The sequence below is a fragment of the Lonchura striata genome, chromosome 1 (assembly GCF_046129695.1).
Source record: "Lonchura striata isolate bLonStr1 chromosome 1, bLonStr1.mat, whole genome shotgun sequence".
Taxonomy (NCBI): Eukaryota; Metazoa; Chordata; class Aves; order Passeriformes; family Estrildidae; genus Lonchura; species Lonchura striata.
The window spans coordinates 135330371-135342153 of NC_134603.1; the positions used below are offsets into that span (position 1 = coordinate 135330371).

An 11783-nucleotide genomic window follows, 5' to 3' on the forward strand; every position below is an offset into this window, starting at 1 on the left:
TAGCAGTTTTAAGGTGCAAATAATGCTAAAATAATAAAATATATTCCACATAGAAAATGTCTGAAAGTCCTGTTTACTAGATGACTTAGAAGCTGAGAAAAGTGACTCACTTTAAATGAAAAGTTTACTATAAATTAGCATACTTAAATGAATTAAGGTCTTATTCAAATTTCTAATGTTCTTCAGAAATTATGTCAATAAACAAAAATAATAAATTGTTGTGCTTCCAGATTTCTGACAGCAGACCATTTGCCCTGCAAGGTCTCTATTAGGAGACCTGTTTCAGTCATACAGACTCCAGCAACTGATTTTTCATCATCTTGCGTCTGAATTAAATAGCGCTCACTGGGAGAGGGGGGGAATTCTGTGTTTTGCAAAGTCGCAAGACCAGCTGAGACCAAGCCGTGGCCGCTCCGGCTGATGCTGCTCCCTGGGGTATTGGGCGGTCAGCGGGAGAAAACCACGGGCTGCACCGGGGAGCGCCGCCGGCCGGGAGGAGGCTCTTGCATCAAAGGCGGTGCTCTCCCGGTAATCCCCCAACCCGGAGCGGCCCCGACGGAACGCAACAGGGCTCCCTCGCTCCACTGGGACACGGCTCCTACTCCAGAATTTGGAGCTACAGACCCAAAGGAAATTATACAGATTCTTCTGTGTCTTTGGGGTCAGGGATGGGTGGTCCGGTTCTGAAGGAAAAGCAACGGTACCAACAGAGAACACGTAAGGATGAGTTTGGGATGCACGATACGGATGCACCGACTGCCGAGTCTATGAGTCTTGCGGTCTTTTGGCAAACCACGAGTCGGTGGTTCTGAAATCATCAACCGATTCACCGGTGAACATGTCGGGAGCTTTCCTGTCACCTTAGTGGGTGACAGCCGCCACGGAACACCATTTTCCGCGGAGCCCCGGGATGCGCCAGGGACTGGCTCCAGCTCCGCCTCCTCCTCCGCGGAGCGGTTCCGTCCACGGGCCTCGCCTCCCGCGGGTGTCTGAGAGCTGCTGGCCGGGAGCCGCCGGCGAACTGAGCCCGCAGCGCCGAGCCAGCGCCCTCAGCGCTGCCGCACTGACAGAGCCACTCCCCCCGCATCCCGCACTGACACAGCCACGTCCCCCGCATCCCGCACTGACACAGCCACTCCCCCTTCATCCCGCACTGACACAGCCACTCCCCCTTCATCCCGCACTGACACAGCCACGTCCCCCGCATCCCGCACTGACACAGCCACGTCCCCCCGCATCCCGCACTGACACAGCCACTCCCCCTTCATCCCGCACTGACACAGCCACTCCCCCTTCATCCCGTACTGACACAGCCACGTCCCCCGCATCCCGCACTGACTCAGCCACTCCCCCTTCATCCCGCACTGACACAGCCACGTCCCCCCGCATCCCGCACTGATACAGCCATGTCCCCCCGCATCCCGCACTGACACAGCCACTCCCCCTTCATCCCGCACTGACACAGCCACTCCCCCTTCATCCCGCACTGACACAGCCACTCCCCCCGCATCCCGCACTGACACAGCCACGTCCCCCCGCATCCCGCACTGACACAGCCACTCCCCCTTCATCCCGCACTGACACAGCCACTCCCCCTTCATCCCGCACTGACACAGCCACTCCCCCTTCATCCCGCACTGACACAGCCACGTCCCCCCGCATCCCGCACTGACACAGCCACTCCCCCCGCATCCCGCACTGACACAGCCACGTCCCCCCGCATCCCGCACTGACACAGCCACGTCCCCCCGCATCCCGCACTGACACAGCCACTCCCCCTTCATCCCGCACTGACACAGCCACTCCCCCTTCATCCCGCACTGACACAGCCACTCCCCCTTCATCCCGCACTGACACAGCCACGTCCGCCCGCCGGGCCCCAGGCAGCGCCGCGCCCCGCCCCGCTGCGCCGGGAAACGCCGCCGCGGGGCCATGGGCCTGTACCACCGCGCCGCAGGGGGAACTCGGCGGAGAGGAGATCGGAGCGGGCGGTCCCTCGCCTCCCGACGGCACCGCCCGGCACCGCCCGCTGCCCTGCTGACGGCAGGTCGCCGCTTGCCCCGCCCGGGGGGCGGCGGGACGCGGGCTCCGGGAAGGGCCGGGGCTGGAAGTCGCCGCCCTCCCTCCGTATGCGAGTGGTTGCTCCCGGGCGCAGCCGGGCCGCCGGAGCCGGTGCCAGGCGAAGATGGCGTATCCCGGGCAGCCCGCGCCCGGCGGGTTCTACCAGGGCGGGGTGAGCGGGGCCGGGCCCGCGGGGCGAGGGGCCGGCGGGGCCCGGGGCAGCGGCGGGAGCCGGGCCGGGCGCAGTCTGCCCGGCCGGGCGGGGTCCGCCAGCTCGGGGCTGCGGAGAAGGGAGGGAGGAGGCACCTCCCCCGCAACTGCTGCCGGGGAGAAAGTCAGTGCTGGGGGTGTCATTCCGTGATTTTCACTTAGGAATCGGTTTTCTTTAAGGGTTTTCACACTTAATACGTATTCTTCCATGTATTTGCCCTAGACATCTGTTTTGCTCAACTTTTCTGGAGTGGAAAAAAAATTTGTAGTGCCTTAGTGTTTCTTAAGCACGCCGTTTTATGCTGGGGGTAGAATTAAAACGAAACCTTGGTGAGATAGACCAGGCTGTATCTAGATCAGTCGATTGCTCCTGTGCAAGGTTTTACACTGATCTGCTTACATTACAATACATTATGTATTTAGTATGTCAGTACTGAAATTCAGAGTTGGTTTGGGGCATTTTTTTCGTGAGGAGTTTCGGTTTTGGTTGCTTTGATTTTTTTTTTTTTTTAAGGCATGGTGTGTACATAAAAACGTATGTTGATAAGTACAGATCCTTAACTGAATTACTGATTTAAAATTAATTTTCTTTTTTGTTTCCAAAGTATGGAGGAGCTCCAGGAGGACCAGCATTCCCTGGACAAGCTCAGGATCCTTTGTATGGTTATTTTGCTGCAGTAGGGGGGCAGGTAAACTTATAAAATGTTATTTACTTATTGGATTTTTTTTTCTTTTTGAGGAATACTCTCTATCTTTGGAAGGAGAAATGCCTAGTATTTGCAGCCCCAATACCCCAGGGAAAAAATCTGATGTTTCTAGTTAAAAAAAAAAAAAAACTGTAATTGTTTTACTTAGCCTATTTGCTATATATATATGTCTGTATTGGTCTATGTTATAGCTGTATACATACTATATAATTTGAATAATGCTGTTTGTTTCTGTATTGTATGTGCAAATACATACATACATACACAAACATAGACATGTATGCCTCTATTTCCTATATAGGTAAATGCAAGGGATATATAGATGCATGAAGTTTTGTAACTGAATTGTGACTCAGCTCTGGGCTGGTGAATGCTGCCAGGTTTAGGAGAAAGAAAAGAGAAAGAGTGGAAAGTGTGGGCTGTGGAGATGGCCTGGCTAAGAGCAGGAAATGATAACAGGAAAGAGGTCATTACATGATCTTAATAGACTCACAAATGGAAAAGCATCATGCATTGTGCCAGCATCTGGGTTTACTGTTAACATAGAGTGATTATTCTTCTAGAGGAAAGGCTTTCACAACTTTTTTTTTTTCCTTCCCTGTCATTCTGCACTGCATTTTTAATTTCTTTCCTGTAATTTTGTGGCATATATTGTTTTTGTATGATCATGTATGTTGCTAGAAATACGTGCTCTTTGAACTGTGTTACAGAGTTTAGGAGCAATTAAGTTAGGTTTATTGAGCTGAAGTTCCGTGTTTGCCATATTGTATCTATTTATTGCACACTTGTAGGGTGTGTGCAAATCTAAAATTCTGCTCTTGGATCTGCTATCCTCAGGTAGATGCAACCACAACATGAAAATTTAAATTCAGCAATACTAGCTGATGTTCAGATTCCCACCATAACTTAGATTAGTTTTGTTCTCTATGTTACTTTTTTGAATTAATAATGCATCTTGCAGTCTATATCTTACTTCCTTCTAACTGCTTATGGAAATATTTAGACCGTGTGTTTTTGTAGTAAAGGAGAACACTGGAATGACCTGTGTGTAATGAGGCTTTTCTGAGAAGGTGGAGCCCAGAGCTGAGTTCTTTCTGCTGAATGTGCTGACAATTTCTCTGCCAGCTGAGACGTGTCTTCGTGCAGGTGCCTCCTGGATGTGTGCCAGGAATCAGCAGCAGAGCCAGTAGCTGAGGCTGGACAAATTAATAAGCTCCTGTTGTAGAGAAGGGGAGGTATCAGCAAACAGGAAACAGCACTGTGGAGAAAAGGTGGCAGGAGCTGGATTTCAGCAAAACACAGACCATGCCCAGCTTTCTCAAGTGAGGCATGGATACTGGAAGCTGGGGAACCAGTGGGTTGATGGATATGATCAAGTTAGCACTTAAGAATACTTAAGTTAACACTCTGAAATGCTTTCTATTTGTAGTAATTATTCCTTACTGAAATGAACTCAGTAGCTTTTTAAGTTATCCTTGGAATCTGAGGTGTCTGTTTCTGGTACCAGTGGCTGTGCAGAAGTAAAAACCCCTAAGGAGACAGTGAAATGTAACAGATAAATTATCAGTTGCTTTTATGGCCATCCATGCACCTTTGTAAAAAGCTACATCTCAGTTATCCATCTGTACTTACTGTAGAAGGCGTATGTTCTGGTTATGGTTTGCTGCTGTGTTGTTTTTATGCCTATATAATATCTAATGTTTTATCTGAGCTTTCTTTGATGTAGTTTACAATAGAGATCTTGTCTTTGACTTGATGAATTAGTTTTCTTTGTTTACAGAAGAAAGTCACCAAGTATTGTTTCAAATTCAAATTAGAGTCTGAATTTGTAGGACGTAATAATTTGTTTTTTAACCTGTTTGCAAAGCTCATATGCATTGTCTAATTTAACCTGCTTATGTTCTACTAAAAAAAAAAACAAAAAAAGACAAGCATATTTTTGGTAATCTTAATCTTGATTACAGTCATGCTTTTCTATCTTCCTCTATTTTAAAGCTATGCAGTTCCTATCTTTATTTCAGAAGGTACAAAGCCTTTGAAGAGATTAGTTTCTTAATATTAATGGCTATTTCAAATCTCTTTCCCCCCTCACCCCCCGTGAACATAAAGTATAAAATACAGCTGTATAATTAGATTGATGGAGTAGATAGGAAGCAAATTCAGGTTTATCTGTCAGTAACTTTACATGGAAACAAAACATTGTTGCCTTTTTTTCCAGTCCCTGTCAAAAATCATTGAACATAGACTTACTATTTGTCTTGTAAACAATGATACTTAATTTCTGAAAGTTATCAGGCTGTGCTGTTCCCACCATATCATTTAGTAGCATATCTCTGTTGTTGAAAAAAAGAGCTTTCAAAAGTGGGTTAAAAAATTAGGAAGATGCTGTAGCAAACAGAATCACAGAATATGGTGAGTTGGAAGGGACCCACAAAGATCATTGAGTCTGGCTCCTGGCCCTGCTGAAGACACCCCAAGAGTCAAACCAAGTGCTCAGTTGTGTTGTCTAAATACTTCTTGAACTCTGTAAGGCTTGGTGCTGTGATCACTTCACTGGGAGGCTCATTCCAGTGCTCAGCCGCTCTCTGGGTGAAACACCTTTTCCTGGTAGCCAACCTAAACCTCCCCTGACCTGGCTTTTCATCTTCTGATGCTTTGCAGAAGTGTCATCACTTTTTATGTCTATAGATGTAATGTTCCATTCCTTAATCAATTTAAACTCTCTGTGAACCAAACTTCATGTTGGGAATGTGAGGAATAAAATTTAGAATTCCTCCTCCACTTCTGGCAGCTTGCTGCTTTCCATGAATTGGCAGTTGTTTTCTCTATTTGGCCCTGAGCAGGATTTGTGAGAAGTGTGACATTTTCCAAGCCATGTGGATTGGTATCTTTTTTGAGTTTGTTACGTTTTTCTTTCAAAGTTCTTTGCTTTCCACATTTGCTTGTTGTGCTAGCAACTTAATATTTAAAAAAACCGAGGAATTTTTATATTTGTGAGTTGTGAGGATGTCTTGAGAAGGATAACTAATTGAATGTCACTGGAAAGGGAGTGGGTACTGGGAATAAGCAGCCTGGGAGAGGGTATTAATAGCTGATACATCTTCTGTTATCGAAAGGATGGACAAATAGATGCTGATGAGCTACAGAGATGTCTCACCCAGTCAGGGATTGCAGGAGCATATAAACGTAAGTTAATGATTTGAATAAACAATCAAATCTAAAACACACTAATTTTTCTTCCCTAGAAAACGTGTAGCTGTGCCTTCTGCAGAGCTGGGTTTTTTCTTTGCATGGCAAATGGGTTTCCTTTCCATACCTTGGACATGTAAATTCTCTGTATTCAGTTCTGTTTGCCAAGGATTTGCCTTCTCAGCTTCCTTAGTTCCCCACTCTGCTGGGCTGTGCAGTTGTTTTGTAATGGACAGACAGTTCTTAAAAAGATGCTTTGCTTTGGTTTGACTGAGCTTTGATATTGCCCGAAATCTGCAGTAGGACTCCTCTGCTGGGATACCTCCTGTTCAGTTTACAGCTTCTGTGAGTAAAACTGGCTTGCTCAAGTGGTGTCTATTGCAGGGGGAGTATAAATGACCACTTTGAAACCCAAAACTGTTGTGGATTAAGATAAGAGCAAGTTAGTTTTAAATACAACTTGAATTGCCTCCAAATTGTCTGCTGTCAGTTTTTCTAACAAGTAATGGCTCTTACTTGGATGAAAAATATGGTATGGCTGTATCAGGGGAACCAATTAGATAATAGTTTATACATTATAATATATAATCAGTATATAATTTAAATTTATCATCTGAAATTTTATGTTTAGGTAAAACTGAAGAATATGCTCTTAACATAATTTATTTTTCCTTTTTTCTAATTTTAACAGCTTTCAACTTAGAGACTTGCAGACTTATGATCTCAATGCTGGATGTATCCTTCAATATGAAATGTAAACATTTTTGCATTATGTGAGCAAAGATGAGAGAGAGCACCAAAACATTTGGGAAATGCTTAGTGGTTTCCATTCAGCCTTTAAGGCTTAAGGCTTGTGATCATTGTAAGCTACAAAACTCCATTCTCACTAATTCTAGCAAATGAAGATATAGTAAATAAATAATGCTCTCAGTGACCACTCATTTTACAGCAAGCGGTATCCCTCTAAGCCTGGGGAACTGTTTCTCCATTGAATGTATGAACAGTCAGGTCTGGTGGCCCAAAATAAAGTATTGTGCAAATCACTTGTGCTTTTCAAATAGGACAACTTTCCACTTTCTCATCCTTCCTAATGAATTTTAAGCATTTGTAGTATGTAGCCTGAACACAATCTATCTAATGGAACAAATCCTGTTCCATTAATGAATCAGGTTTGAGTATCTAATGGAATGGTATATGGCATTCAGCAGTAGGACCTGTGGAAGACTTAGATATACTTGTAAGGTTGGAATCTTTGGAGGTTTGTTAGCCAAAACTTTAATTGAAAGTTTTGCTCCTTAAAAAGAAAAAAGCAGAAATTAAACTGGAAAGGATCTTAGCTCATCTTGAACAAACTGCTTAGAATATGAGAGAACTAATATTATAACAATTTTTTCTTTGGCATCTGTTTTTATTTCAGCTATATGTTTAATTGGTTAAAATTATGTAGCAGCAGGTTAAAGAGAAGTGTGTAACTGAAAGTAGAATTCAAAAAGAAAAAGGCTTTAGCAGGTTTCACTTGGAAGAAGTGGGGAGAGCATGTTCTCTGAGGTTCTCTGACCTTAAGTTTTGGGTATTATTACCTCCATCTGTGCCTGGGGGATACTTTAAGTTAGTTTTCTACAAGAGAAATTAGTAATAGTAAAATTCAATTAATATTGGCCTTCAAGAAAGTGTTTCTAACTACAGAGTGTAGATGCCTTTTTTAGTTGTTTTTGTGGTCACATTTTGTTGGTGGTTTTGTTAAAAAATGTTTTTCTTAGCTTTGAAATCAGAGGGATATGTCTGGCACACTGGGATTTAATGAGTTTAAAGAACTCTGGGCTGTGGTCAATGGCTGGAAGCAACACTTTGTAAGTTTTGACAGTGATGGAAGTGGCACAGTGGATCGTCAGGAACTGGAGAAAGCTTTGATGAATATGGGTAAGTTGTGAAATGTTCTTGCTTCTGACATTGACTTACACCATTTCCCAGTTATCATCCTGCAGTAACTTAACACATGATATTTCCAATTAAAATGTGTTGGATTCTATTAAGTTTCCTGGCTTTTCAAAATAAGACTTTTTATTTTCAAATAGGATTTAGACTGAGCCCACAGGCTGTGACTGCAATCACAAAGCGATACAGCACTCAAGGAAAGATTGCATTTGATGATTACATTGCCTGCTGTGTGAAACTCCGAGCTCTCACTGGTATGCTGGATTATAGCCTTGCTACTGTCGTCCCCATAATATATTTTTATTTAATAAAACCTGTTTGTTCACTTATCTCAAGTTCAACTTTAGTATACTACAAAAGAGATTGCTATCAATAGTCTACAGACAATTATAGATCAGGATTTTTTAAATTCCCATTTAAAAATGACCTTATACTAATGCAGGGTTTACTCCAGAGACTGGAAGAGTAATGTGACAAAAATTGGGAAACTTTGTTTATTCACAGAACATAAAGGCTTGTGTATGATAAACAGAAAAATTTCAAATGGGAAAGTAAGTCTTGGAATTAATTGCAGTATTCTTCATTATGTTTTCCTTCATGTGACATGGGAAATTTTAGGAAAGTACTGTACACTTTAAAAAATTGTTTATTTGTAATTCTTCTTACTTGGTTTCTGTTTTCTTAATGAATTTTTGCAGAATGCTTTAGAAGAAGGGATGCAACTCAGCAGGGTTTTGTGAACTTCCACTATGATGATGTAAGTACATTTTAAAGAATCTATTAAAATTCCAGGGTAAAACAAAAGAAAAACTTAAGACACCAGTAATGATTTGAGTTTGTGCTTATCTTCCCTACATATGCAGTGAGAAACCAGACGTTCTGGGGCTTGTCGAGTATTGTCTCAAAAGCTTTCAATGTATTTTACAGATTTCTATAAAATGTTTTGTACTTTTTTCTGAACTGCTAACCAGTGTGGTTCAAGATCCAAGAAACGACATCACGTGCTAGCATCATTTTCTGTGACTTTTTTTTCTCGTTTTCTGTTTTAGAGCTTGGTAGGCATTTTTCCTGGAAAAGGTTGATGGAGGTCTGGTGGATGAGTCACACTCAGTCAGGCTTCTGGGTCTTGGTTTCCTAGCCACATTTGTACAGTAAAAAGAGATTCAAGTCATCCTGGATTTGGATGTTTAGGGGATTGGGGTTTTTTTTTGAATGGGGGGGGGGAGGACCATGTGTACTATTTTTTGTTATTGTTGTTATCATTAAGAAGATACTTTGCTTTATTAACTATTTGCTTATTTTCACATGTATTTTAAAGCTTTACTATTCATGGGCTGAATTTCTTTACAGAAAAGTGTAGTAACAATGAGTATTGTAGGAGAAAAAGTAAAAACTTGTTCTCTGTCATACATCTAATAAGTGGTTATTCTCTTTTCAGTTCATACAGTGTGTTATGAGCATCTAAATCAAAAGGAAGCAAGCCGTGGATGATCATGATTTAACATTCCAGTTTTATGAGCATCTTAATCAAAAGGAAGCAAGCTGTGGATGATCATGATTTAACATTCCAGTATGTGTTTTGCTTTGCCAAGTTCTCCAATGATTATGTCTCTCAATATTGGAAATTGCATATTTTATGAAGGCATCCCTTTCCACACATTTTTTTAGTCTTGATAATTAATATAAACTACTCACGTACTGTTGTCTTTAACTTCCAGTCTGTGATTATTAAAGTTGCTTTTATTTTCATAAACTTGCAATTCACTATGTATAGCTCAGATCACAGAAATGGTAAGATTTCTCAGTCATGTGTCTACTTTTTTCCTATGTTTCACTAAAGTCAGTTTCTGGAATGCAACTTAACATTTTCCGACTTAAACAGTAACATGTATGACTTAAGAGGATACATATTTTCATGTCTTTGACAATGTAAGACAAATGTACAAACTAAAAGGGATTTTGAAGTGGTCATTTTGCACTGGTCTGTAAAAAACATCAGTAAGTTTTGGTTACTTATTTTGTCAGCTCTTTTGAAGATGAAGCCTGTGACACCATGCACTGAGTGTAAGACTACCTGCTAGAACTGCTTCTAAGCAGGGATGCAACAAAACACATCAGAAAACTCTTCTAGCCTTGTGCCCTGATACAGGGGGCTTTGTTCTTGTAAGATTCTTGCTTTGTGTGACTACATAAAACACTTTTAAACATAAAAAAGCTGTGCTGTGTCAGTTTGTGCATCAGCTCTCCCTTCAGAGGCAGGCAGACAGACTTCAGTTACATGTAAAGAAATGTTTCTATCTCCTCCACTTTAATCCCTAGCAAGTGGTCTTCATGCTTCAATATGCCAATTAGCACCTAAGGGCTTGGAAAAGATTTTTGCCATGCTACTCTTTCAGATCACAGGAGTAGTTACCAATGAATGCAGATACAGACAGGCAAGGCTTACTCACCTGAGGCTCTTCAGGGGGAAAAAATGGGATTTTTTGGTGGAGGTTTTTTGGTTGCTTTTGTTATAAGGATTTTTAAGGAGAAGATGGACATTTTATGGAAAGAGGGAACAGCACAACTGTAGAGAGGTAGTGCAACTTTCTTCCAATAAAAAAAGTTAATGAAACTTTTGTTAATTTTGGTCACTTCTGCCTACCACAGAGGAGTGATATAAATTGTTTTGTTGTTTGTAAATACGCCAGAAGAATGTTAAAAGAAGTATATTTCTTAAATAAGTAGTTTAGGGTAGTTTTGGGGAGGAATTATTGTATTAAGGAATGAAAACAAAACTACATATATGTGCATATATATAAACACATATAAATATGCGTAACTGAAGAAACAAGAGCTCCTCAGAGCACGAATCTCACTCAAAGATACTGTATTGTACCCTGCTTTGTGGAGGTGTCTGTTAAATCCAGCACTTTAGTTTCTGGGCTGTAAATTCAAAGTAGGCTCATCTTCCCTAAAGAAACAACTTGTACTTACTGCTTACATGTAGAATCCTTTGGGTATTGCTTGTAGTTTCATTACAGAAGCTAGTTGTCTTTCTACTCTCATAATGTATTTCAAAAGCATAGACAGTATTATACATCTACATTCTGATAGTACATGTCCTGTTGCACATAAAGTTGGAAAATAGATTAATATTACTGGAAGTATTTATAATGGAATGACCAAAATCCATAAAGGTTTGTCCAACTGTAGCAGCCATCATCTGTTCTGCTGCAGTTCAAACCTTTGACAGCTGATGAGGTTAGTAAGAGTGTGAAAAAAAGGCTGTTTTTCCCATAGGGATTTGAGTAGACTTGTATAAATACAGTGCTCATGCTTACACTTCATTTTACCATAACAATAGTAAGAGATCTTTACCAAAAAGTTCATTTCCCACACATCTTTACTTCTGCTTAGTTGTGTTTCTGGTCTTGTAGTGGCTTTGCTGGGATAGAATTAATTTTCTTTATAGCAGCCCAAAGGTTCAGATTTATAAGTAATCAGCATCAGTAACAGAGCAGTGTTTCAGCTGTTGCTGGGCAGTGCTTGCACAGCATCCAGGTCTTCTCAGTTTCTCACTCTGCAATCACAGTGAGTAGGCTGAGTGTGGGCAAGAGGCTGGGTAGGAATTCAGTGAGGACAGCTGATTCAAGTGGGCCAAAGCACTCTAGACCCAAGGACCCCAAACTCAGGTCTTGC

General features: G+C 42.1%; 1 protein-coding gene across 2 annotated transcripts; it reads left to right on the plus strand.

The window, feature by feature from the left end:
• Positions 1–2086: 2086 nt before the first annotated feature.
• Positions 2087–10716, plus strand: SRI (sorcin). Of its 2 annotated transcripts, XM_021551760.3 has the most exons (8): positions 2087–2233; positions 2877–2960; positions 6095–6164; positions 6859–6902; positions 7940–8087; positions 8243–8356; positions 8801–8859; positions 9541–10716. In XM_021551760.3, exons 1-8 carry the CDS (start codon positions 2186–2188, stop codon positions 9565–9567), a joined length of 594 nt encoding a protein of 197 aa, XP_021407435.1. In that variant the 5' UTR covers positions 2087–2185; the 3' UTR covers positions 9568–10716. The 2 variants fall into 2 exon arrangements, with proteins under 2 accessions (XP_021407435.1, XP_077644340.1); XM_077788214.1 differs by lacking the exons at positions 2087–2233; positions 6095–6164 and having other exon boundaries at positions 2882–2960; positions 9541–10071.
• Positions 10717–11783: the final 1067 nt, after the last annotated feature.